Source organism: Nansenia antarctica (assembly GCF_963989245.1).
Source record: "Nansenia antarctica genome assembly, chromosome: 10".
In the NCBI taxonomy this organism is placed as follows: domain Eukaryota; kingdom Metazoa; phylum Chordata; class Actinopteri; order Argentiniformes; family Microstomatidae; genus Nansenia; species Nansenia antarctica.
The window spans coordinates 14,931,850-14,959,226 of NC_137680.1; the positions used below are offsets into that span (position 1 = coordinate 14,931,850).

General features: G+C 42.7%; 2 protein-coding genes across 3 annotated transcripts; both read right to left on the reverse strand.

Annotated features, from left to right (window-relative positions):
- Positions 1-1,080: 1,080 nt before the first annotated feature.
- On the reverse strand, positions 1,081-6,831 carry LOC308166443 (beta-Ala-His dipeptidase-like). 2 transcript variants are annotated; one of them, XM_080540747.1, is made up of 12 exons: positions 6,701-6,831; positions 5,944-6,078; positions 5,400-5,543; positions 4,643-4,805; positions 4,318-4,406; positions 3,357-3,554; positions 2,980-3,064; positions 2,569-2,729; positions 2,103-2,267; positions 1,733-1,874; positions 1,363-1,510; positions 1,081-1,264 (listed from the first exon to the last, which is right to left on the reverse strand). In XM_080540747.1, the coding sequence occupies exons 1-12, from the start codon at positions 6,767-6,769 to the stop codon at positions 1,198-1,200; spliced, it is 1,566 nt and encodes a 521-aa protein (XP_080396873.1). In that variant the 5' UTR covers positions 6,770-6,831; the 3' UTR covers positions 1,081-1,197. The 2 variants fall into 2 exon arrangements, 1 of the variants encoding a protein (XP_080396873.1); XR_013937692.1 differs by having other exon boundaries at positions 1,126-1,264; positions 1,765-1,874.
- Positions 6,832-7,384: 553 nt separating this feature from the next.
- On the reverse strand, positions 7,385-11,664 carry LOC308166677 (cytosolic non-specific dipeptidase-like; the record flags this gene model as incomplete). Its single annotated transcript, XM_080541002.1, has 11 exons — positions 7,385-7,457; positions 8,112-8,259; positions 8,583-8,724; positions 8,828-8,992; positions 9,442-9,602; positions 9,857-9,941; positions 10,031-10,228; positions 10,651-10,739; positions 10,982-11,144; positions 11,255-11,398; positions 11,551-11,664. The coding sequence occupies 11 exons, from the start codon at positions 11,662-11,664 to the stop codon at positions 7,385-7,387; spliced, it is 1,482 nt and encodes a 493-aa protein (XP_080397128.1).
- Positions 11,665-27,377: the final 15,713 nt, after the last annotated feature.

The following is a 27,377-nucleotide window of genomic DNA, read 5'->3' on the forward strand; positions in this document are numbered from 1 at the left end:
CAATGTTGTCATTATTATGACGATGAGTTCCAGAATCTTTGGATGTGCACCAATACATTTAGAATCAGAACTATTGCTTTGTTGTTTTCTACGGATTACATCTAAAACCGCAACTTTTATTCACACACTTGAATCTATATGAACTTATAAGCAAACACAAAGGAATATCTACAATGAAAAGGGTGAGTAACATTTTTGTATCATAATAATCTTAACAAGTTGTCTACAGTTATTGTTAAGAAAAATAGCCTAGAAACATGTAAATGTCAAAATTGATGGAAAGCCTAATTGGTCTTAATAGACAGAAAATAAAAATGCCCCAAAGTTGATATTGTTGCTCCTAGATCCAAATTAATTTGAAGTTGGGTAATTAGCTTGTTCCTTGCCTATATGGTACCCTCTGCACCACCCAACACCCCCCCCTCCACACACATGACACACACTCTCCAACCCCCCCGCCCTCCACACACACACACACACACACACACACACACACACACACAAACACACACACACACACACACACACACACACACACACACACACACACACACATACACACACACACACCCAAACACACACAAACCACATACACTCTCCCCTTTCTTCAGCAGATCAAAAAAAGAATAAATTGGGTTTATTTTAAGTTGTGAATTTCTGTCTTTTTTATGCATTCCAATATGATTTCCGCATTGGCCCCCTGGACCAAAGCCATTCATCTTTAAAGCAGAGGGAACAACCATGATTAGGTTATTGTTTTCTAAGGTGTAATCTCTGGTAGAGATATTGTGTTTGGCAAGACTTTGACAAGTAGCGATGGCATGTGACACTTCTCTCATACATCATACATGTTATGAATAGAATGTTCATATCCATGTAAAGTTGAATGTATCATGTCAGATGCATGAATATGCTTAATCATAAACATACCACAACTGCTTAATAATAGTTGAATGATGGCACGTTGACACACACACACACACACACACACACACACACACACACACACACACTTATTCTAAGCTGTAAACTATAAAAGCATGTTAACTAAGACAACAAAGGAAACAAATACAGTTTATCAGTTCGATCATGTTGTTTATTTGAACACAAGAGGACGCTGATATTTCATTCCTAATGTAGTTAGTTATCATACTAATGATATTGTGAATTACTGTAAATAAGCATTACATCTAGTATCTACTGTAGTTGTGAGAGCTCATAGAAAAAGGCCACAAACAGCTTGGTCCCCTCAATGAAGTTGTACCTGGGAGACGGGGAGAAGAGGATGATTATGTATTTAATTGAAGACCAACAAAAGTGTTAAAAAAAACGTAAAACTTTAACATGTGTCTTTTTTCTCACCTGCTGATCTTCTCGTTCTGAGAGTGCTCCCCGTCGTCATGCCCACCGATGGGCAGCATCATCACGCTCTTGCCCGTCTCCTCCTGGAAGTTCTGAGCGATAGGAATGGTGGATCCCTCACGGATCATCTCCGGCTCCACTCCAAACACTAACACACGGGACAGCTTTACAGTTGAAAAATCGTTTCAATGTATTGCATCGGCTTATATGATTGCCTGTCTGTGCATGCGAGCCCAAGCCCTTTGTGCACAGATAGTCTCTTGCATCCATTGTCACTGAAATTGTCATGAGATGGCAACGAATATGACTTAGAGTTCATCCATTAATTTCAATGTAGTGTAGTTCTAATCTGCCTCTAAACACAACAGACCCCTTTTGACAGCTCTCTGTCCAGCGACGTACTGTGGGTCTTTCAGGTCGGCCACCCACGGTTTAGCCCCCACCGTGGAGACCACAGTCAGGCTGTTTGGGCTCCGTCTGCTGGTGAAGACCTGTTCAAGGTGCTCTTTGACCTGGGAGACAGGCCGGGTGTTACCTCAGAAGACAGTTCTAAAGAGGCTTAGAATAGAATACAATAACCTTTTTATTCCCTGGGAGTAACGGCATGTTAAGCCATCGGATTGACAGCATAATACAAGAAAAAACACACAAAGTACATGACAAATATACAGTTTATATACAAAATACAGTGTTTTACATTGGAGCAGACAGAGGTTACGTTAGGACGGTCTTCTCTGTACCTTTCTCTCCACGTCCGGAGGGTCCATGTTGGGTACTTGGCGTATTGAGAACTTCCCGATGACCTTTCTGGGGATGACCGTCTTTGTGCCTTCCTCTGAGAACGCTCCCTGAATCCCATGGATGGACAGGGATGGGTAGCGCCATCGCGCCATGAGGACATCCTCCTGGAAATGAAGAAACACAGTTTGATAGTGTATATTGGTGTCATTAATAGATTACTTCTTTTTTTTTGGGGGCGATGACTGATGGATAGATGATTCACTTACTTAGGCAAATGTATTTGTTTTGCATAAAGGTGACTGCTAAATGCCGTAAATGTAAAGGAACACCAAGATACCATTTCTCATTCCATTCGATTCGCAGCCTCCGATTGCTGCCTCTCCTGCCATGCTCTCTCTCACACACACCCTAACCAAAGTCACAGATTTCTCTCCAATTCAATTTGAAATTGGCATCATACAATACCGTGGTGTTCTGAAGGAAGTGTTTTACGCCAGCCACACTTCTCAACTCCTCCAGGTCAAAGTGGATGTTCTCATAGAGCTTCCTCTCGTCGCCAGTAAGGGGCGCCACCGCATCAGTCACTCCAGGGACGAGGATCTTGCCTGTGTGGTCGACTAGACTGCCTGTTATGTGGGTGTGGGAGTTCAAGTTGCACTGAAACCACATTGAATTTCTTGATAAAATTAAAATAAAAGTATTTCTTGGTTTACGCCGTGTGCTCTCTGCTTGCTGCTTTCCCTAAATGTATTGGAGGAGAAGGTCAGAGGGGAAGGATCTCAGATCTTCTTCTCCAATGCCTTTTGAGAAGGAGGCCAGGAGAGAGCAAGCAATGCATCTTCATGAATGACTTTTGAGATTCAACCTGTGTCTCACCCAGTAAAGCTATCAGATCTGACATGGGCTCCTGGATAGAGCCCCCAAACACTCCAGAATGTAGGTCCAGTTTAGGGCCGTCAACCTGCAACACATAAGGCATTCAGTGACTGAGACAGCCTGTTGATTTACACTGTATATAGCTGCCTGTATGCATTTTGGTTGTGTGACTTTTATGACACACAACAGCAACATTATAGAGTCAGTTGATGATGATGATGATGATGATGATGACTATGATGATGATGATGATGATGATGATGATGATGATGATAATGATAAACTATCAGATGTAAAGGGCTACGAATGAATTGCTGTTATTCATGTAGTCTGTATCCATTTGGACTTTATTTGTCCAATCAGGTGAGCTCTATCACCTCCACAAAGAAGTAGCTGCTCCCTCGTGTTCCGTAGGTCAAGGCTGGTGCTCTGGTGGCCCACACGTTGTCAGAGATGACAATGAAGTCCACATCCGCGAAGAAGGTGCCGTTCCTCCTCCTGGTCAACTCCAACAGACCGTGTGAGCCCACCTCCTCCATCCCCTCAATGATGAGCTTGATGTTCACTGGCAAATCCTGGAATAAAGAGGCCGAGGCTTCACTCACACTAAAGAGCCTAACCGAGCTGAGCTGAGCTGTACTGGAAAATGTCCAATCTAGCACAATATGGTTGTATGGGTCAATTCAGTACCCACAGCAGGCAGGTCCTAGGACACACACACACACACACACACACACACACACACACGTTTCATCGATGGGGGCGGGGGGTTGTAGCAGAGTTTTTGATTGACAGGTGGTATCTTGCGCTACATCGACAGCGCAAGTGTGGCCCCCTCTAGCGGTTGTGGCCCTAAACGATTGCATAGAGTGTTTATGCTAGCGGCCGGCCCTGACCCACAGGCTGCGTTCGGAAATTCGCTCTGAGAGTGCCGGAGAGCACCAAGTAATTTGATTGGACAAGAGGCATTCCATGAGTGCTGATCAGATTTCCAGAGCGAATTTATGAACACAGCCACAGTATGGGCTGGGCCTGTAGTGTGTAAAGTCTGTTATAGTAAATCTTCCTGGCTCCTCCTGGTCATAAGTTATTTTTGTTTGAGTTCTTGTTTGACTCTATACACAGTCCCTGATGTACAGCATGTTAGTTGATTTGAAAATCACCCCTAACACTAAGTCATTAGGTTAGGATTCTCCAAATCCCATTACCTGTTGATTTAATACACTGCTGCTGGGTAATGGGTAAATAAGAGAGTTATTTAATTAAAACTACAGTAAGTCAAGATGTTGACGGGGGGATTTGTGTCAGAGTTAAGCTGTGTCAGGACAAAATAATAACCTGCTCCGCCGCTTGATAGGTCTCCACAGCGTGAAGCCAGGCCAGCACCGGCCCTTTGTTGTCAGTGGCACCCCGTCCATACAGGTTGCCTAGGAGACGGAAACATTGAGCTGCCATGATCCTCACATTATCCCACAGTATCACAGTCTCACATTATCCCACTACACACACACACACACACACACACACACACACAAACACACATACACACACGCTCACACACACACACACAGACACACGCATGCACACACCCATACATACGCACATTTCTCGCCCGACGGGGCTATAAATTGCAAGCATGCCACACGGTGAGTTAGTTACACACCGTTGGTCTCTGTCAGAACGAAGGGATCAGTGGTCCACCCGTCCTCTCTCCTGGCCGGCTGGACGTCCACGTGACCATAGATGCAGAGTGTGGCTTTCTTTGGGTCCCGCACAAACTCAGCCAGTATGACAGGTGGCAGGGCTACGGTCTCTCCACTGGGCAGCTTGGAGAACAGAGGACAGAAAAAGGTCCATGCTTGTTTAATTTTGGGGTATATACTGTACACAATATACTTTTTTATATGTAGTTTAGTTTATTTCTTTAGCACATGATTTAAAAAAGGAGGGTCAGATCGGAACACATCAAGAAAAGACAAGATCAGATCAGATCAAGAAAAGATAAGAAAAGACATATCAAACACAGTGTACAGTATCTAGACAAACACGTTCGACAAGCATGTATACCTTGGTGTGACAAAGACAGTACAGTATGTACATATGCACATACTGTATTTGTGTTCTCCCGTTTCACACCAAGGTATACTGTACATGCTTGTCGAACGTGTTTGTCTAGATACTGTATACTGTGTTTGAGCACCCATTTGACACCAGTCTTTGAAGTTGTTTAACTGTATTTACACAGCCGTGTGACAGTACATCTGGAGAGTTGGGCAGGTGAGTGTTTCACACCGACTGAGTGTGCAGCAGGGGAGGCTGGGGGAGCTAGAAATCAGAGGACGGGCTCATTGTAATGCGCAGAATGGAATGAGGAACGGTATCAAACCCCAGCCATCCCCTAGTGGTGCAGTGTACTGTACCTGATGGGTGCCCACATCTGCAAACTCCACACTGCCTCCCATCTCCTGGATCCTCTCTGCTGTCATATTCAGCATCTTCTCAATCTCTCCCCATTTGGCGTGGTCGCCTGAGTCGCTCTGGACAGCCACCCACTCCCCCAGCCTCTGAGGCACAAACAGGGGGGGGGGGGGGCAGGAAGCACAGGCAGATCAGTAGAAAGGCACCACATACAGGATCTTCATTCACATGGTGATTGAATCTACAATCTTCGCTCTCTGTTTCTCCGTTCACTCTATATCATTCTCTTGCTCCCTCTCTTTCTCTCTATATATACAGTATATACTTTTCTTGCTCCCACTCACTCACTCTCTCCCTCGTCCCTCTCTGTAATCATTTGCTTGCTCCTCTCTCTCTCTCTCTCTCTCTCTCTCTCTCTCTCTCTCTCTCTCTCTCTCTCTCTCTCTCTCTCTCTCTCTCTCTCGCTCTCACTATTATTTTCTTTCCCCCACTCTCTTCCTCTCATAAACCACCATCTGTTAACATATCAGAGTGCTCTTTCTTCACCTGAACAAACTGGTTTTGGTGCTTATCGACGTATCGAAACAGAGCTTCCATCATGGTTGACGGTCCACGTGTCAAGGAGAATGAAGAGGAGGAGGAGGAGGTTGGTGCGTGAAGCACCAGAAATGCTAGAACGATCTGTATATGTGGGGAATATCCACAGGCATCTCAGTCAAACAGATATAGCACCATACACCCCTGACAGTCTCATCCTTCAGAGTTAACTGAACATACACTGCATTCGCAACCCTCAGATATCATGGGTGGATTTCGAAGTGTAAATGTCCATATTGTCTATGTATATTGTATGTGTATGTCTATGTGTATTGTATATGTCTATGCTCCTCTTGCTGTATTTTTTAAAATGTAAAGAATTTTTGAATACCGGTCATACCTGTTATATGAAATGTGCTATACAAATAAACTTGCCTTGCCTTGCCTATATTGACAGAGTGGTAGTCCTTATAGTTGTTGCCGATTGTCTGGATGGGTCAGTGCCAAGGATCAAAGATCGAGAGCAGTATGAACCCTGAACTCCAGTGTTTGGATTAGCTCTGTCTCAAGGAATTACTGCTTCAATTTCAAACCGTTACAGCTGAGGCATACTAGCATACACAGCTGCTCACACAAACCTCTGAGTATACAGTAAAGGCCTAATTTCATACTTAGTCTCATACACACACAGTCACAGACATTCACATAGACATGCAGACATGGTCTTGAATACGTACAGTATTGTAATACAGTATTGAATACTTACCATAGCTTTAAAGGAAAGTGTGTGTCCATTATGTGCAAAGCAGAGAGGGAGAAGCCGTTTTCCTGCCATCGCTATGGTCAATAGGACTTTGCACAGGACTTTGCTCTTTCCCTTTTGGTCTCCAGAGTGTCGTAGAGTCAAGTAAAGGTATTGAGTTACGTCCTCAGCAAATGAATCCCAGACACAAATTCAAACGTGTAGTATGTATACACGTAGACACAGAAAAGTATTAGACACATATAGAAAGATCACTGCGTTCTGCATCCAGACCTCAGAAAATAAACACCACAGTCATCAGAGACCACAGTTTTTTATTAGCTTCTTTCAAGTAACAGATACATTTTATTTATGCATAATGAGAGCGAGAGAGAGAGGGAGGGGGAGAAAGGGTGGAGGGGGAGAGGAGGAGTGAGAGAGAAAAAGAGAGAGAGACAGAGAGACACAGAGAGAGGAATGCTGCACAATATGCTACACGTCTCAACAAGAGAGAGAGAGCTTGCTTGTGTAATAGTGTTATTTAAAGATCAGATATCAGGATTGAACTGAGGGTCTCTGGGATGCTTGAAGGGGCAGAAAGAAGTCACAAAAAACACCAGGATAGAAATGCACAGCAAAGCCTGACTCCTCTGTTGGAATATCGCGGAAGCTAAACATGATTGAATAGTGTTGTGAATGATGGTGATCTTAGTTCTTCTTGTACTGGGCCACTTCATGGAGGTATGCGATAAAGAGCTTGGTTCCCTCGATGTAGTTGTATCTAAGGGACGGAGGGGTGAGAGAGGATCAGTAGAGGATCAGCTTAATTCTCCAACATTTCACCTTGAATAATAGAATAATAAAAGGAAGAGGAGAAGAGTACTGGATTGTCCATTACACATCTTTTTGCACGCGCACACACACACACACGCACGCACACACACGCACCAACGCACGCACGCACGCACACACGCACACGCACACGCGCACACACACACACACACACACACACACACACACACACACACACACACACACAGACACACACACACACAGACACACACACAAACACACACACACACAGACACAGACACAAACACACACACAATTATGATTATAATCATCAAAATTCAACAGCATCATGTAGCATTGTTTCTACAGCTCATACTGTACTGTGTTGAGCATGGGAACCGCTGTTAACCTACCAATGGGAGGTCATGTTGATCCTACTGGCAGGTCTACTCAAATTTAAATTCCTTAAATTCCCTCAATGCATTTAAAACTTGATTCAAGCATTGACAAATTCTCACCAATTTTGTTATTCACAAATTGAATCTCGGTTAAATTCTTGCAATGAACGAACTGACATTCGAACTGACCCAAACTACGACATCCTGCTAGAAACTACGACCAGGCCACAAGCAAAGAAGCTAACCTGCTCATTTTCTCGTTCTGGGAGTGCAGTCCGTCGTCGAAGCCCCCGATGGGCAGCATGATGATGCTCTTGCCCGTCACCTCCTGGAAGTTCTTGGCGATTGGGATGGTGCCGCCCTCACGGATCAGGTCAGGCTCCACGTTGAACACTGCACAGTTAACAGACACCTCCGCACGTCAGCAAACACAACAACAAAGAGGAAATGCTCCACAACGAACATTGTCCTTGTTGTTGTTTTTATCCCTTCTTCTGTTAAATTCATTTTATCTTTTTAATTTCCATTGTAAAGTGCTTTGATCTATAGATGACGGTATGAAAGGTGCTTTATGAAAACAAGTTGTGTAATTAATATATTATAATAATAATAATAATAATAATAAGAAGAAGAAGAAGAAGAAAAATAAGAATAACAATTATTATTATTATTATTATTATTATTATTATTATTATTATTTCTCCGGGACAGGGTACCTCTCTTCACAGCTGCTTTCCCTGCCTCGTATAGAATGTGCTTGGTGTCGGCTAGCCAAGGCTTAGCCCCGATGATCATGGTCACCTTCAGCTTGTTAGGGCTCCTTCTCTTGGCAAACACAGAGTGGAGGTAGTCTGTCACCTGCAACAACAGCAGCACACATATGCAACATACCCTGCTGACACATGACAGTACATTCCATGACTGGTTATATCACACTGGCTGAAATACATAGACCACTCACCTGTTTCTTGACCACTGCGGGGTCCATGTTTGGCACCTGGCGGATGGAGAATTTAGCGATGACCTTAGCAGGGATGACTGTCTTGGAGCCTGGCGCAGAGAAAGCCCCCTCTATGCCATGGATGGTCACAGTGGGGTATCGCCAACGATGGGCCAGTAGGTCTACCTGAGAAATAGAGAAAAGAGACAAGACGTATTGACAATGCTTGGTTAGATTGTACTTTCCATCTATTCCCTTTAAGGCACCTCCTCTTAGACCTCCGATCGACCACTACACGCACACACGCCCACACATACACGCACGCACGCACACACACACACACACACACACACACACACACACACATACGCATAGACACACACACACACATGCATACACACACACACACACACACACACATACGCATAGACACACACATGCATACACACACACACATGCATACACACACACCCACGCATACACACACACACACACACACACACACACACACACGCGCATAGACACACACACACACACACACACACACATACACGCATAGACACACACACACACACACGCATAGACACACACACACACACACACACAAATACCCGCTCTGTGCCCTTCATACTCACCTTGTTGCTGTACATAAGCTGGCTGACACCTATCTTGGACTTGTAGGCCTCGATGTCAAACTCAATGTCCTGGTACATCTTCCACTCCTCATCGGACAGGGGAGCCACAGCCTCTCTGATCCCAGGGATGAGGATCTTCCCACTGGGGCTGATTAGAGTGTCTGCATGGGGGAGACATAGGTAGGTAGGTGAATGGCAGACAGACGGATGGACGGAGAGATGGACACGCAGACAGACAAACAGACAGACAAACAGTAGATAGATAGATGGATGGACGGACGGACGGACAGACAGACAGCCAGACAGACAGACAGACAGACATGAAGCTCAACACAAGAGCAGTCCTGGGACAAAACCCATTACTGTGTTTTAGGGCTTGTCCAACAACTTGACTAGTCTGAGGTTTTAACCCCACCTAAAATGCCGATCAGGTCAGTCATTGGCTCTATCACTGTTCCCCCGTACACCCCAGAGTGTAGGTCCTGCTTGGGACCCTCCACCTACAAACATAGACATGGGTGATGAGTATCATGAAAAGTCATTGATTATTCTTAAATGTATTATTATTTAAAAAGTCACCCATTCCCACCTCAGCAAAGAAGTAGCAGTTCCCCCTGGTTCCGTAGGTGAGGGCTGGGCGTCGGCTCAGCCAACCACAGTCCGAGATGATGATGTAATCCACGTCGGCGAAGAATGTGTCTCTCTGGGCGACGATCATGGCGTCCAGGCCGTTAGACCCTGTCTCCTCCATCCCCTCGATAACAAACTTCACGTTGACTGGCAGGTCCTACGGAGGGCAGGGGACAGAGAGGTGTGTATTGGAGAGGTGTGTATTGGAGATGTGTGTTTTGTATTATTTAATACAACCCAATCAACCCTTCTGCCAAAGAACACCTTCAACCTATCAAGACACCTTCAACCTTCAAGTCTTACTGAGATCTCTTTTTTAAAAGAGTACCTGGTGCAAGACAGCAGCAGAGGACGTTCTAGACAGCCCATGTCTTCTTTCCACATGTCTCATGTCTCTAGTCTATGTGGGAGTTCTGTTCACTTATTTTTATTTATTCATTGTTTTTATGTTCTTTGTTGTCCTGTTGAGGAGCTAGCTTGCCCAAAGCACTCCATTACACCGTCTATGGCTGTATTCGGTGTATATGACAAATACACTTTGATTTGATTTGATCTCCTTCTAAAAGGTGTTAGGCTCACAATGCCAAGTCCCTGGTAAGCCTCGACTGTGTGGATCCAGGCCAGGACGGGTGCCTTGTTGTCCGACGCCCCTCTGCCATACAGGTTTCCTAGGGGTAACAATCACAGTCATTATAGACATAAATATCGATTTTCTGTATTTACCCACTGACATGTCTACGTGATTGCTTGATTTTGATCATATCATGTGAAAAACACTCATCAATTCCATGTAAACTGCCAGAAAGAGAGAGAGAGAGAGAGAGAGAGAGAGAGAGAGAGAGAGAGTGAGTGAGAGTGAGATATGTTGTTGTTGTTGTTTTCTGTTAGGGTCTTGATTTGGAACCCCTACCATTGATGTCTGTCAGGTTGTATGGTTCCGTTGCCCATCCATCCTCCTTCTTAGCGGGCTGGACATCCACGTGGCCGTACACACACACCGTGAGCTTACTGGGGTCACTACCAAACTGGGCTGTGACCACCTTTGGTAAGAGGAGCTTCTGACCATTCGGGAGCTACAGGCATAGTAAGACACAGTCAATGTTGAAGAAAAACAAACCACTGTGTGACAGCACTTTTCAGCATAAACACTCTAACTATAAACAATCTCTAATTGAACTCTGACCTCTTGTTCTCCGATGTCCACTAGTTCCACATTCCCTCCCATCAACCTCAGTTTCTCGGCTGTCATGTCCATCATTCGATGTAAGTCCTCTCTCTTCAAGACATCGCTCGAGTCACTCTCTATGGCAACCCAGTCCCTCAGAGTCTAACGCACGTGCACACACACATACACGCACGCACACACACATACACGCACACACACACACACACACACACACACACACAGACACACACAATGATACATTTCTCCATAGAAAACTTAAAATTGTAGACTATAGATTATGTTCAGAAGTGTACCTCTACATAGTCCTCTTGATGGCTGTCAACATATTGTGCCAGCTCATCATACTGAAATGACTGCACAGTCGATGTAAGAACCAGGAGAATGGAGGGGAGCTGCAAGATGTTCATCTGTCATAAGAATAGAATGATGTTTACAAGTTGCTGTTGGTGCAGGAACGAGTCACAGTGGGTATAATCCCTCAATAGGTTTGTTACAATTCAGTTGCAACAAGGAAACAATATCCAGCATCAAAGCAGAATGGTCCAATGGTCCAACCTCCAATAGGAAGGACACAGCTTATATACCCTAGAAACAGTTGACTAGTTAGTACAAGTGTTCATTTGTGGATAAGATTGCCTGTCGATGACACTATGCCATCAACAGATAAATCCAGAACAGAGATCATGTTCATATTTTTTTTTAATCAGGCCCTCTGCTGCCAGTGGACTCTCAGCTAGATTTAGAACATAACATAAACTTTTGTAATTAAAAAAATCCTGACTACAGATACCACTGTAAGGCTGTACTTAGAACTGAGTGTGAGTGTAAATGTAGGTTTCGTAATTTGTTTATTTATAAGACAAAAAAGATTCCGAATTATTACAAATCGAAATTTTTGACTATGTGTATTGTTATGAAACTCACTTTCTAGCTGTCACTAAACTACTTAAAAGCAGACGTCTTACCATACCCTGGTAAAGCGCAGTGAGCTCGGCTCCTCTTGAAGGTTGAGACAGTCTTCAGAACCCACCAGACTGGGGCCTCTAGGGGCCGCGTGGGGGCTTATATACCCACGCTGGACCCAACACCTCCTGGTGGGCGGTCACACGGTCAACAGTTTCCTGGAGAAAAGCCAAGAAAGCCGACAAATTGCATTTTCTCGCTGACTGGCAGAATCGTGCATGAACAAAGCTTTTCGCTGGGTCTAAACTAAAGGTAGGCCATCAAGATAGGATGGGTAGCGGTAGGAACTGTCAGGTCACAGCGCAGTGGCCTCCCGTTGTGGATGTTTTTTTTAGATAATGTTATAGTAGCCTACATCGAAAAAAGATGCAATAATAATGCGGCCTTCACCTCGTATGTACCCTAGCCCTCGTAGAACGCAATGAAGGCCGCCGCAGGGAGATGCATAGCGTTGGCATAGTGTAGCCATTCCCATGTCGGCCGAGTACACTATTGGGAGACTCGGGTCAAATCGTGTACACCAGACCTCAGCAAGGTGATGATTGTGATAGACTGTGGGAGTCTGTTTTAGGCAACAAGGAGAAGACCTGTGGAGAATAATAATCACCACCAAGGAGGAGGGGAATCCCTTCTCGAGCTGTGAGCACAGCATGGCACCAATTAAGGAACCACCGGCCATCGGGAAAACAAGATAATCCCATTAGTCTGTCATGGTCATTAAACTACTTGTCCCCTAAAAGAACGGAAATTGCTTCCTGTCCTTTGATGTCTTTAGATATTTCTCAGTGCAAGAGGCTATCCCCAAAGTACCCCTACTGACATTCACACAACTGGGTAGCTAGGAGTACTGAATTTAGTCAAATTCACAACTGAGGAGTTGCAAACACTTACACATTTTCATGGTCTCATTTTAGTTGTGCAGTTTAATAGCGTCATGGAGGTGTGTCTGTGTGTGTGTGTGTGTGTGTGTGTGTGCTTGTGTATGTGTGCGTATGTGTGTGCATGTGTGTGTGTGTGTGTGTGTGTGTGTGTGTGTGCGTGTGTGTGCCTGTGCGAACGTGTGTGTGTACTTCTGGCTGCAGTCTATTAAGGTGTTACTAGGGAAACAGATTAAACCCATTCCTTTTGAGATTAAATGCTAGGTAATACCCCCCCTCAACCCCCCCACTCAGACCTTGCCATACCATGTCTTTTGCTGAAATGACAACACTGGTCTCATAGCCTATTGGAAATGTATTGAGTGTGTGTGTGTGTGTGTGTGTGTGTGTGTGTGTGTGTGTGTGTGTGTGTGTGTGTGTGTGTGTGTGTGTGTGTGTGTGTGTGAGTGAGAGTGACAGCTTTTGTGAGCCCGCATGTATGATGTGGCTCTTTCTGGTACCCCAACAATTTTTGGGGGCTCTTAGTCTCCGACTGGTTGGCCACCCCTGTATTAGATCAATAGTAGGTGCTAGCATAAAAGTATTTAAAAGCAACAGAGTCTGGTGGGGTGGAATAGTCCAATAAAATCTTGACTGGGACGCACCGGAAGATGAAGTCCTGGCTGCACCCTTACGTCTCCTACTCCCAGCTAGACAATAGGGTTAGCCTTCAATCTCCAAATAAGGAGATTCCAAATAACATACATAAACATAATCCAAATCTTCAAATTACTTTTGACAACTGTTTTGAGTCAAAGGGGCAGGAGAGGGAGGGGAGAGGGGACTGGATGGAACAATGGGGTAGATGAGAGGTGTCCAGACAGGGCAGGGAGAGGGGAGGGGGTCTACTGCGGTAGCAGGAGGAGCTGTGGGGAAGGAGAAGGAGGACGGAATGGAGAGTCGTTGGTGGAGCTTTTATGCCGACGTGCTGTGTCTAACCTTACAGGCTGATTTGTAGATGACAGTCGCGCATATTGACATATTTCCATGTCTGATGGCATATGACACCTACTAATGTCATTTCAATGCATTATAGACCTTTTCTTTACAACAAGCATAACCAGGGCTGCCAAGTTTCACCAAAAGTTTGGAGTGAGATTTTTTGGCGGTGGAGCGACCCAAAACTGTGCGCGTTTTGGCAGCGGCGGCCCCTCTCTCCCACCCAATTATTTGTACTAGTTTCCTGCAATTTTACATGTTGTTCATAATAAACCAGCACAAGAAATGCAGATAATTAACATTTTATAAAACAAGAAAAAAATTCAGACAATATCTCATATTTATGAAATCTTAATAAACAAATACAGTAGCCTACAGACTCTAAAAGAAAAATTGGCCCCATCAACAGGACTCAGCCCCTTGGTCAGCAGCAGAAAGACCCGTGGTCATCATCTTATATACAGTGCATTGCTCATAGATGGCTATCATGTTATACAGTACATACCAGGGTTTTTCCTGGGTCAGAATGAGGGCTTGGCGGGTGAATTTGTGCGCGTGCAGCGCGCCCACATTTTTTTGGAGTGACCCCCAATTGTTGTATTTGTATTGTAAATTGTAATTATTATTATTAATGTACCTGGTTATGTTACAGTAGAGAAACAAAAAACAGTTACCAAAACTGAGTATTTACTAGCTAAGATTGGCAAAAGATTGGCGTGGTGCAACCGAAATTAGTAAACAACTAGTTTGAAACTAACTAGTAACAACTAGGGGTTTAGTAACTACTAAATGCCTGCATCTAGTAATGACTTACGCCATATTGGTGCAACCCAGTCCAGATACGATGTTGTAATGTATGCACATATTTTGCTACCATGGTTGCCAGATGGAATTGACAATGTCCAGCCCAACCGGTCTAAAAGCTGCCGAATCCACCCGTCCAGTGACCAAAAGTAGCCCAATCTGGCAACACTGCTTGCTACGTTCTTGCAGCTCGCGTGAACACAGGTTCTTCCATCAGCGCTCGCCTGCCGCTTCGATTGCAGACTCAAGTTAACGCGCGTGCAGAAAGATGCCACGAAACTCATGTCCGGTAGCTTTCTTTCAAGGAATTTCAAAAATAAAAGTCCCGTAAAAAAAAAAAAAAAAAAAAAGTTATTTCTCGCCGTGAGAAATAGAGATGCGCCGTGAGAACTGGTTGAAATGCGTGAGTCTCACGTTGATTGCGTGAGACTTGGCAGCCCTGCACAGTCCAGCGCGCAAGGAATTGCCGACATGCATGAAAGGGAGCAACACGAGTAGGCTATATCTACCGGCATTTGGCTCAAGCACAGCCTTCCCATATAATTTCTGTGTACAATCCTGTTTATTTAGAAATAAATTATTACCTGTGGCGTTTGACAGCAGATGATGGTAGACATATTTAATGTTTAAGTTATCTATCTAACATTAGGCTGATTTTTGCATGATTAGTCGCACGTTTTGACCTAGTTCCAGTGGCGGCTGGCCGATAGAGGGCGCTGGGGCGCCGCCCCCACCTTCACTTCCTTGTTGCGATTTGTAAAAGTTTTTTTTTTAAATAAACATTGTTTATTCACAAAATGTGGCTGATATTCTGTCGGCGCCTATCAGCATTCATTAAAAATCCTCCAATACAATAAACATTTTTATCTGTGTGTGTGTGCGTGTGTGTGTGTGTGTGTGTGTGTGTGTGTGTGTGTAAAACTCACTGTTAAAATACATAGGGAGAGAACGCGGGGCGCCGTGTCAATGCAAGTCTATGCCAGGACGAATACTTTTCCCTTACACGTGAGCTGTAGCAGCGCTCCAATTGGCTGTCTCTATTTCTTGGCCAGGACGCACATTTGTGCGCCCTGGCCAAGAAATCTCCGGTTGTATTGCAGACAATGCATTATGCTGAGGACTCCCGACTTCCGGTTTTCCGGACTTCGGGCTTCCGGAGTATTTTAAATGAACATTCGTAATGTCTGTCTCTGATGTTCATGGTCAATTAAATCAGCCTATTTTGTGCAACTAATAATGTTCCCGCTAATGGGTTAACCAAGCAGCCTTGCACCTAACGTGCAAGCACCTATCTTCGAACTATTCATAGCAATATGCGCGGGGCAAGGCGGAGCTACGGGTAAACACGGCTCATGTTCTGTCATCAAAGGTAAGAGTTGGTTTTCTTTAACTCAGCTGATGCATTGTTGTGTTTCTGACATGGTCTGGTTGTGTTTTTGACATGGTCTGGTTGTGTTACAGACATGGTCTGGTTGTGTTTCTGACATGGTCTGGTTGTGTTACAGTCATGGTCTGGTTGTGTTTCTGACATGGTCTGGTTGTGTTACAGACATGGTCTGGTTGTGTTTCTGACATGGTCTGGTTGTGTTACAGACATGGTCTGGTTGTGTTACAGACATGGTCTGGTTGTGTTTCTGACATGGTCTGGTTGTGTTACAGTCATGGTCTGGTTGTGTTACAGTCATGGTCTGGTTGTGTTACAGTCATGGTCTGGTTGTGTTACAGACATGGTCTGGTTGTGTTTCTGACATGGTCTGGTTGTGTTACAGTCATGGTCTGGTTGTGTTACAGACATGGTCTGGTTGTGTTACAGTCATGGTCTGGTTGTGTTTCTGACATGGTCTGGTTGTGTTTCTGACATGGTCTGGTTGTGTTTCTGACATGGTCTGGTTGTGTTTCTGACATGGTCTGGTTGTGTTTCTGACATGGTCTGGTTGTGATACAGACATGGTCTGGTTGTGTTTCTGACATGGTCTGGTTGTGTTTCTGACATGGTCTGGTTGTGATACAGACATGGTCTGGTTGTGTTTCTGACATGGTCTGGTTGTGTTTCTGACATGGTCTGGTTGTGTTTCTGACATGGTCTGGTTGTGATACAGACATGGTCTGGTTGTGTTTCTGACATGGTCTGGTTGTGTTTCTGACATGGTCTGGTTGTGTTTCTGACATGGTCTGGTTGTGTTTCTGACATGGTCTGGTTGTGATACATCATTGAATGTGTTGACCTGCTGTGATGTGTTGACCACCATCACTCTCCATCATCATCCATCATGTGTCTATGAAATAGATAGTTACTGTACTACTGACTGCAGCATTCATCTCTGCTCATTGATGTAGCCATGTCACACAGACACATAGTACACATATTCATCTGCTACCTTTATTAACCTGAGTGTAGCTGTGAGGCCTGTACTAGCCTTGTTGACTAGACTTCCTCCTTGTCTGACACTGGGTATTGGACCGGTCACTCTTCCACCTCAGTGTCTGTAGTTGACAGGGTAACTTCTCCATGGCCCACACGGTCATTTTAAGGGTGAAAGTTGAAATTATACAGTGGTTGTAATGCCAGTGCGTGTTTTATGCGCGTGCACGGGAAAAAAAGTCGTGCACGCGAAAAAAATTCGCCCGCCACACTGCTGTGCCCCACCCAAAAATTTTGACACCAGCCGCCACTGCCTAGTTCCATGTAACATTTCTCCCCCTTGATGGTATATGACGATATAGCTGTATATCGGCACTTATTAAACCAAAACAACCCGCAATCGAGCAGTTGTTATTATGTAATATTGTAACGATCCTGTTACGAGTTAACTCTCTTGGTATAGTGGTTAGCGCGGCCGGCGGTTATGCAGGGAGGTCGGGGTTCGACTCCCGCATGGGGCGAGTTACACTAGAAGATTCCCGTTCGCTACAATATTATTGATGGATGTGCCATTTCTGATGGAGAGCAATGAGCGGGAGACTCAAGGAGCATGTAGTTGACTAATGCAGTGGACAGCGGCTGTTTCTCCAGCGTTCCTGTCACATCGGATTTCGGAACGCCATAAAAATAAATCTGCGCTCCCTGTAAGTCATGCATTTTTTCATGCATGTTTCCCTTTGATGGCATAATTTTCATGACGCCATACATTTAACTAAAGTTCAGCCGCGAAGTTGTTGCACTGTTGTCCTATATCAGTGCAGACTGGCAGGATAGGAGCACAGGTTTCATACAGGTTAGAGCGCCGTTATTCTGTCATGGTCTGATAATGAAGCAATGTTCTTTTTTATTTGATGAAATAAAATAAAAAATACTTAAGTTGTGAATGAATCGCGAGCGTCAATGCTTTTCTATGATACTACTGATGACGTATCAGGGTCTTGAAGGGTTGTCCCATTTCATAGGGAAAGATTTCAACCACTATGGCTTGTGGCTCTGTTCCGAGGCCTTGGCTCAAAATCGAGTGGCACTCGAAAACGAACCATAGGGGTAGAAAAGGGAATCGGGATTGGGCCTTAGTGCCTTTATGTTGTGTCTCCCCTTCTCAATGTATGTTTTTTTCTCTGATCTAAAGTTAACGGAGCACACTCCTACAGGGTTTTTGGTGTTTGAGTGAGACAGGAGGTTTGGTGTTTCAGTGAGACAGGAGGTTTGGTGTTTGAGTGAGACAGGAGGTTTGGTGTTTGAGTGAGACAGGAGGTTTGGTGTTTGAGTGAGACAGGATGTTTGGTGTTTGAGTGAGACAGGATGTTTGGTGTTTCAGTAAGACAGGATGTTTGGTGTTTGAGTGAGACAGGAGGTTTGGTGTTTGAGTGAGACAGGATGTTTGGTGTTTGAGTGAGACAGGATGTTTGGTGTTTGAGTGAGACAGGATGTTTGGTGTTTCAGTGAGACAGGATGTTTGGTGTTTCAGTGAGACAGGATGTTTGGTGTTTCAGTGAGACAGGATGTTTGGTGTTTGAGTAAGACAGGATGTTTGGTGTTTGAGTGAGACAGGATGTTTGGTGTTTGAGTGAGACAGGAGGTTTGGTGTTTGAGTGAGACAGGATGTTTGGTGTTTGAGTAAGACAGGAGGTTTGGTGTTTGAGTAAGACAGGAGGTTTGGTGTTTGAGTGAGACAAGAGGTTTGGTGTTTGAGTGAGACAGGAGGTTTGGTGTTTCAGTGAGACAGGAGGTTTGGTGTTTGAGTGAGACAAGAGGTTTGGTGTTTGAGTAAGACAGGAGGTTTGGTGTTTGAGTGAGACAGGAGGTTTGGTGTTTGAGTGAGACAGGATGTTTGGTGTTTGAGTAAGACAGGATGTTTGGTGTTTGAGTGAGTAGAATTCAGTCTGATCTCTGTCGTGGGCAATGACTCCCCCTAGCTGTGTTATAAGAAGTAGTACATTTTCACATACTGCTCAAAGTAATCAGAGTGCTCTGTGTCACCACAAGGTGGCATGCTCTACTCTCTAGTCACTAGAGTGAGTTAGTAATTGAAAAGATGAGAAGCTTAGTAAATGCATTCTGGTGTAATTACAGAGCCGACCAAGGATAGGTGTGTGCCTACCCCATTACAGACTATGATGACATTTAACAATGTTTTCCTTGATTCCTCGTTTCCTCTCTCAAAACACACTGCAAAGGGAAGGTTAGAGGGGTGGAACCTTAGACCTTCTCCTCCAATGAGTTTTGAGGAGGAGACAAGGAAAGAGGACACAGGGAAACACTTTAGAGATCAGGCCTTTGTATGGAACTGGCCCAGTCATTTGTGGGTCAATCTCCTGTAAGTACCCATTGTGCAGACAGAGTGAAGCCATAAGAGAATCTTAATTGTTATTGGCAGGCATTGTATGGTTACTAAACTTGTTGAATCAATCCTCAGCCATGCAGCTTATGCAACGCTATCTCTACCTTAATATCAGTGGAGGCTGGTTGTGACATGTAGGCTGTCAGACAAAGGTAGTATAGCCTGTAAAGGTCATATATTATTATTATGGGGGAAAAGGAGCCCCTGCTGGGTACATTTCCCAATTAACATGAAGGGTATGTCTGGTCTGTTGGATGTTTTCATTTACATTTTTGTATTTTATATAGGGTGATCAATTGTATGTGACTTTAAAAGTCGGACTGAGGGGTAAACGGAAGATCATAAAAAGAGGTTTTGCCTAGAGGAGGGGAGACAATGGGATTTCCGCCCCTGGGGAGTCAACGGTTTGGGTGACCTGGGTCTGTGAGATCTTTTTATCTAGAAGTCGACAAACCTTGTGGTGAGATCCTTTTAGTTTTTTGTATTTTCTTTTGCACTGCCAGCGTGTTTTTGCCAAGCCGCGATTGTGCAGCCAGTGGGGTTTTTGCCAAGTCGATATTTGTTTGTTTTTAAGGCTGGGGGATATTCCATCAATGACGCTAAAGCAAAATCCAGCAGGGTGGGAGTTTGTGAGTGTAAATTGACTCTGTTGTGTTGCTGAATTACATTATGATTTACTTGATCGCTGAAATACATACATTATGTACTGCACTTCTCTATGTCTATTAGTTTTCTCTCACCATCCTATTGATGATATATAATGTAAATGCTATACGTACAACGAACACGGTAATGACATTAGATCCTAATTCTATGTGACACAATCTTAATAATGTTCATTATTAACTGTTACATAAGGCAGTTTCATAATATTTTCGTAACACCACATGATAAATACATTGGTGCTTTGAATCAATGTTTTATATATATATATATATATATATATATATATATATATATATATATGTTGTTGTTGTTGTTTTTCTTTTACTAAAATAAATAAATAAAATCTTCCTTCTTCTAGCACTATGACTGCCAATGGCCCATGTCCCGAGCATAGATTACTATTTCCTGATATGACTGGTAGATAGATGATTCACTTACTTAATCAAATGTATTTGTAAGTCGCTTTGGATAAAGGCGTCTGCAAAATGCCAAAAATGTAAAAATGTAATCACAGTGCAACACATTTATAAACAGAATGAATGAATGAATGAATGAATGGACTTTATTGTCATTGCTACAGTACAGGTACAAAACAACGAAATTTAGGAGGGGTGGCTCCCCTGGTGTTAGGAAAGGGAAGAAAAAAAAAAACTTTTAGAAAAAGAATAAAATCACAAGAAGGTAAGGAGCTGGTTTACATAAATAAAGGCTATGTACACAATCCACTGTACTATACTGCACAGATAGTCAACTAGGGTTGTCATATTGCACAAAAGTATTTTTTTCACGTTATTTAAAGTGTCACAGTTTGCAGGCTTGAAATGTACATGTTTGTGCCTCAGCACTAGCTGCCATACAATCCGTCCAGACTGTCCTGGGCCCAGAACTTAGGCCTTTGCTGTGTTCAGGGCCTTGACGGCCCTGTGGTAGAAGCAGTTCTTCAGTCTGTTTGTCTTAGCGGCCGGGGTCCTGTACCTCCTTTTCGAGGGCAGCCTGATAAAGTGTACGTGCCCAGGGTGGGTCAGGTCCCTGGAGATCTTGGAGGCCTTCCTGAGACAGCGTGTGTTGTACAGCTCTTCCAGAGAGGGTGCTAGAAGTGGTGCTAGGTTTGTTCATAAGCCTGAACTTCTAACGAAGATCCTGAAATGTAATTTTACAGTACACTTGGGCATTAATGGTGGGATGTAAGTATCTTTCGCAAACAATAGCAGCATTTACATTTTAGTTTAGTTCATGTTCAACTGGAAAAGGTAGTGATCACAGAATTTCGTGTTTTGACTCTGCTGGGAGTTCGTTAAAAATGCCTTTAAAAAAGCCTTTGATTATATATCAAATATATATATATATATTCTGGAGGTATGATATATGGCATATATATATATATATGCCATATATCATACCTCCAGAATAAAAGTCTTAAAAAAAAATCTGAATAAAAGTCTGAAAAATACTTTTCTGAAGAAAAGTCTGGAAAAATGTGTGAGGCGACAATTTTAATACATCCAGTGAGTGGCAGCGCATGGAAATGCCTTATGGATGAGAGAGGTCAACAGAGAATGGACTGACTGATTCGAGCTGACAGAAAGTCTATGGTAACTCATATAACCACTCTGTACAATTGTGAAGAGCAGAGAAAAACATCTTAGAATGCTATTGCGTCGAACCTTGAAGTGCATGTGCTACAACAGCAGAAGGCCTAATAAATAAAGCGTAACAATTCCTAATAAAGTGTTCGGTGAGTGTATATATCACCTACATCTAAGAAGAGCACTTCACTGAGGATTACTGAGATACTGTAGTTGGTTAACCAGTGGTTAGTTACATTGTAATGTCCCTCTAAGTCTATTGGCAAGCTGTAGAGTACTGAGTCAGCGAATCTATTTGTTAAAAAGTACTTCACCAGTGGAATATTAAAAGATTAACCAAATGTATCCTTTTAATTGTGGATTCTACAGCACTAAGCACACTGGGATACTATCCATACCTGTGCAGTTTTCAGTAGAGCCATGATGAGGATCAATGCTGTAGTGTCATGCTGCACTCTACTGATTGATGGATTTTTGTCTTTGAAGAGAACATTCTAGATTGTTATTATTAATTAAGTATTAACAAGTTCTGATACTTGACCCTTGTTTATGACCTCTCGGTTGATCAGTTGTGTTTGCTGTTGTTGTTGTTGTTGTTGAGTCTTTTTTAGTTTGACATGTTCCACTGTGAGAACAGCCCCAAGCCCACTGAGGTTGGTTTCAGGTCTACAAAGAAACCACAACCTGTGCCTACACTCTTCTTAGAATGATGTGTAGAAACGCACTGCTGCCGAAAATAGCAAAACATTGACCTTACTTGAACTACTTAATTGTCTGGTTATCTTAATATGGTTATCTTACACCTGGGAATGCCCCTGGGAATAAATTGTAAAAAAAATAAAAAAATTAAAAATAATAATAAAGGATTTAGAATGTAATTATTGTCTAAACAGACATTTCTGGTCAAGGGAAATGTCCTGACCCCGCCTAATCTCTAGTTCTGAAATTCAGAGTACAAGGGTTCAGAGTCATGTCAACTTCAGATTTGCACTAACTTTAAAGGGGAATCCTGTTATCTTTTAATCTCTTAAATCTCACATTTAGATTGTTTTATCTGACAAGGATAGAGATGACACAGATCTCTTCAGGGCTCTTCTTTTGGATAACAATAGCAATATACATTCAAAAAAATCATATTGGAAAAAAATATAATTTTATTATATTTCTCTTTATTGCATACCATGAACACCTGATGAATATGTGATGTTTTACAGAACTCTTCGCACACATTTATTAATTTGCACAGAAATCTCCCTGATTTTAAACAACTCAAATGACCCAAATACCGACTCTTTCATGTGGTTATGTCCACATGAAATGACACTGTCAACCATATGCTCTCTTTCATCATGTCCCTACCAGAGAATAATTATTTCCCTTACGATGACAACTATGTATACTAAGCTCAATTTGTGAGCAATGGGATACTTTTTCCAACTTCAAAATGCCTTACCACAGCATGGCATGGTTGCATCCTTTCTATGTATCAGTGTTACACTGGAAGCCCCTTGGAAAAAAGAGAGTAGTGTCATCATGGCATAGTTTCAATAAAAGACTCCAGGTATGCAGATGTAGATGAATAACATGTGCTTGTTTTGATTAGCGATGGTAATCTCAGCGGTAGCAGGCCCAGCCACATACAGAGTGCAGGAGGGATGCACTGTAGGTCATAGGGGTCCGGCAGAAAAAAAAGAACAGTTTGGAGAAGAGCAAAAAAAAAAAAAAAAGGATCTATCAATGAAAGTGTTTGTGTTTGTGATACTTACAGTTTTATCTTTAAAATCATATTTTTCTTTCCTTAATTAATCAAATTCAAACATCTTTAAACTGATCTTACTTGGTTGTACTCAGTCTGAACATACTTTCCATTATTGTAAATGGATGCATGTGAATTTCCACATTTCTAAGGAAGTCCCCAACCACAGTTTTCTCATCTAACTCACTGTGGCTTTTTTACCATGCTACCTCCTCCCTGCATGTATCTGTATGTAGGTCACTGAACCACTCTCGCTGTGAAACATCACTCATTAACACAGCTGTCACTGCAGAATCAGAGCAATTACACTGTCATTAAGCATTAAAAACCCTCTTGCATTCTCTGTTACACCAGACAAACCATTGTTACATCAAATCAAATCAAATCAAATTGTATTTGTATAGCGCATTTCTTACAAGATGCAACTCAATGCGCTTCACATAATAAACATTCTCAGTCAATCAATCAATCAATCAATCAATCAATCAATCAATACTGACAGAGCCGCAGGCAGGCAAAAGTAAAAACCTGTACACTATGTAGCCAGGAAAATTCTTGCATTCTCTGTTACACCAGACAAACCATCGTTACATCACAGAGAGACACTGAAGTTAAATCTCACAGAGACATTGCTGGATTGATTACAGTACAACTGTCAAGTCAGCAAGGTTACTGGAGACTTTGATTAGATGTACTGTAATCTTCGTGTCATCAGGTACAACAGCGTCTATATATTTCTGTTCTGTTCTGTTTTATGCTCACTCTATTCTACTCTAATGTACTCTACCTCAGACGATGATCATAATGATATTATCCACCCATGGAAAGACAGTGGATGGCAGAGTGGTGATGAGAGAGAGAAAAAAACAACGTAACATTCCAGAGTTGGGACCACTCATCCCACGCATACAGGCCTGGGATACAGTGTGCAAATCTCATTCCCGGCACTACAGCTTCTGGCTCGAAAAGTTATTTTTCCAGTTCTGTTTGTGAGGAGATTACTCAATACTTTGTTACTGGATCTGAAGTCACGTACCGCTTCAGGGCAGGAGAAATCCAAGAAAGAGAAACACACTGAACTGCAGCATGTACAAGCTACTGTATGCTACAATAGTTCCTTTTCATCAGGTGAAATGACTTACTGGAGAAAAGGTTTCAGTGCAATTGTAAACGCTCTTGACAAATTCATTCATGTTTCAAAGCATAGGGTTGCACATGGAAACCAGAAGGTTTGTGTGAAATATTTCTGTGAAATACATCATCATTTTATTTACACTTATGCTACAGGGCATTTGACCGTGTGATTAATGACAAATTATTATCAAATATTCCCAAATGTGTGAGGCTACAAGCCTTCTGCATTAGGCTACAATCCTACAGCTGCATTCACAGCCAATTCGAAGTGTTAAATCAGACTAGGCTACATAGTTGAGATGGGATGACTTTACTCTTAAGGGAGCAAAAAAAAACATGGTCAGCAAATTATAGGGCATGTATCTGTCATGCCAGATAGTGTCCAGGTGCCACAATATGTCCGGGTTCAATCATGTCTTTCGAACACCGTCGCTATGCCGACGGGCCAATGCTAGCATTCCGAACTGCGGATGCTTGCATTCCGGACATTCTCCCATTAAGAAGGGACATTCATTTCAGTAAAGAAGGAATAGATTATTCACAATCACACAGGTCATAACTACAGTATATACCTAAGATAAGATAAAGCATCAATGATGACAGCACCAAATAGGCTAATAGTGAAGTTACAGTATGTTCTATGTGATTTGTTATACTGCAGTCGGATATTATCCCAGCACCATATATCACTGTGTATTGAGTTACCTTGGGAAAATCCCTGAGGACACTTTTCCAGTTATATTACAATATAACACATTGCACAACTGTATGCATGTTTTAACACTTATTACATCATGAAGTTATTTGTATTATTATCAATACTCTATTTCTGGAGAAGTTGTGTTGTAAGAAGTGAACAACAATGTGGTTGGCAGAGTGGCACCCACTACACCTTGTGAGTCATATAGGCAGGAAATAAAATGGAAACTATTGAGTGCCTTTTAGATCAGAAGTCCCCCTAAAAAAGCAAATAGGAATCAACCACACTACACATGTTTATAGGGCAACACACACACACGCACACACACACAAACACACACACACACACACACACACACACACACACACACACACACACTGTGTCCAGTGGTTTTAAATGAACTTGAAGGTGAAGGATTCTCAAGGCCTTCCAAAAATAAAACAAAGGGGTGAGAAACATCTCATTGTGTTTGGAAAGAGATAACAATTCTACTAATAGACATAAACGAACATGCCTCTGTGTTAACAGGGCTTATGACACTCACAATTACAGTAGATCACAGCAATCACTTCCGCTGTATTAAAGTCTAGTTCAGGCAGGTTTTCCCATCAGAATCAGAATCATTAAGACAAAAAAAAGCCTCAGCTCAGACAGCAGGGCTGCAGGGACACACCCATGGAGCCACACACACACACACACACACACACACACACACACACACACTCGAATTAACATAGTGGGTATCGTCCACATTGACATGGTCTGAGGAGCTATTAGATAACCATAACAGGGTGAGTGATGGCCGCCTCAGGGTGAGTGATGGCCGCACACTCATACATATACATGCACATCCAACAAGGTATAGTAATCATCTCCACTTACCTTTCTGTTGAACATCTAGCCACCAATTCAACATTTGTTTTCGAGGTCCAAAAATCTGGAACACTTTGAGCTTGCCACTGAGATTAACATCTCGGTTGGTTTTCAGAAAGCAACGATTATCTAATTTCGTCATGAGACGTTCATTTCATGTGGGCCCTGCATAATATTCTTAGTAATAGATTTTTTATTTATTTTTTTTCTTTTAAAATTCTTCATAACTTTTTTCCTTTCCATGATTATTGCTCTTATCAAGTTTTTCTTTTCTTGATGTGTTCTGAGCAAGCTCTGAGCAAGCTATGTATAAGTGTTTTTGTCCTATCCTACCGTTTTTCCCTATGGATATGATTTTGTGTGTTTGTAATATATTGAACCTTAGCTATTTGGGGGGGGGGGGATTTGAACTATGTACAAGCCTTCTGGGCTTCGTTCCCTCCTTGCACTGTTTTTTTTTCTCAAATCATGTGCTAAATAAATAAACTAAACTAAACTCAGCATCCTTATTTGACAGTTGGATGGAGAACTGGATTTCAGCAGCTGGGAGACTTCTGCTTTTTTCATTCATTGAAATATTGACATTGTCGTTGCAAAGGAGGAAGATATAGGAACAGTTGCCGTTGTTGTTGTTTTAATGTGATTTAAACTTCCGCTTCTTCACCTTCAGTCAGTATGTATGTTTACACAGATGCCTAACTGACAAAGTGCATCAACAACCTCCAGCACTTACTCTTTAGCAGGTGTTGGTTAATCACTGATTAATCTGATGTGGATTTTTGAAATGTTTTAACTTTTTTCACTTCCCAATATAGAGTCAGAGTATAGAGTATATAGAGTTTATATATTTTTCAAAACACTGTCTAGACAAGAAACCCAAGGTGATCAGTAGAGGAGTAATGGGGTAATACCCTTTTTCACCTTGCAATTGTGGTAGTTACTAGACAACAAACCCGGAAGTGCTCCTTTAACAATGAGTGGTGGAGTAATAATTGTTAAATAAAAGTTAACTATGA

Coding starts and splice junctions, on each gene's coding strand:
- LOC308166443 (XM_080540747.1), bottom strand. CDS start 6,769: ATGGCAGGAAAACGGCTTCTCCCTCTCTGCTTTGCACATAATGGACAC. Junction 3,065..3,356: donor GCAGCTACTTCTTTGTGGAG/GTGATAGAGCTC, acceptor TATGTGTTGCAG/GTTGACGGCCCTAAACTGGA. Junction 1,511..1,732: donor ACAGAGAGCTGTCAAAAGGG/GTCTGTTGTGTT, acceptor CCCGTGTGTTAG/TGTTTGGAGTGGAGCCGGAG.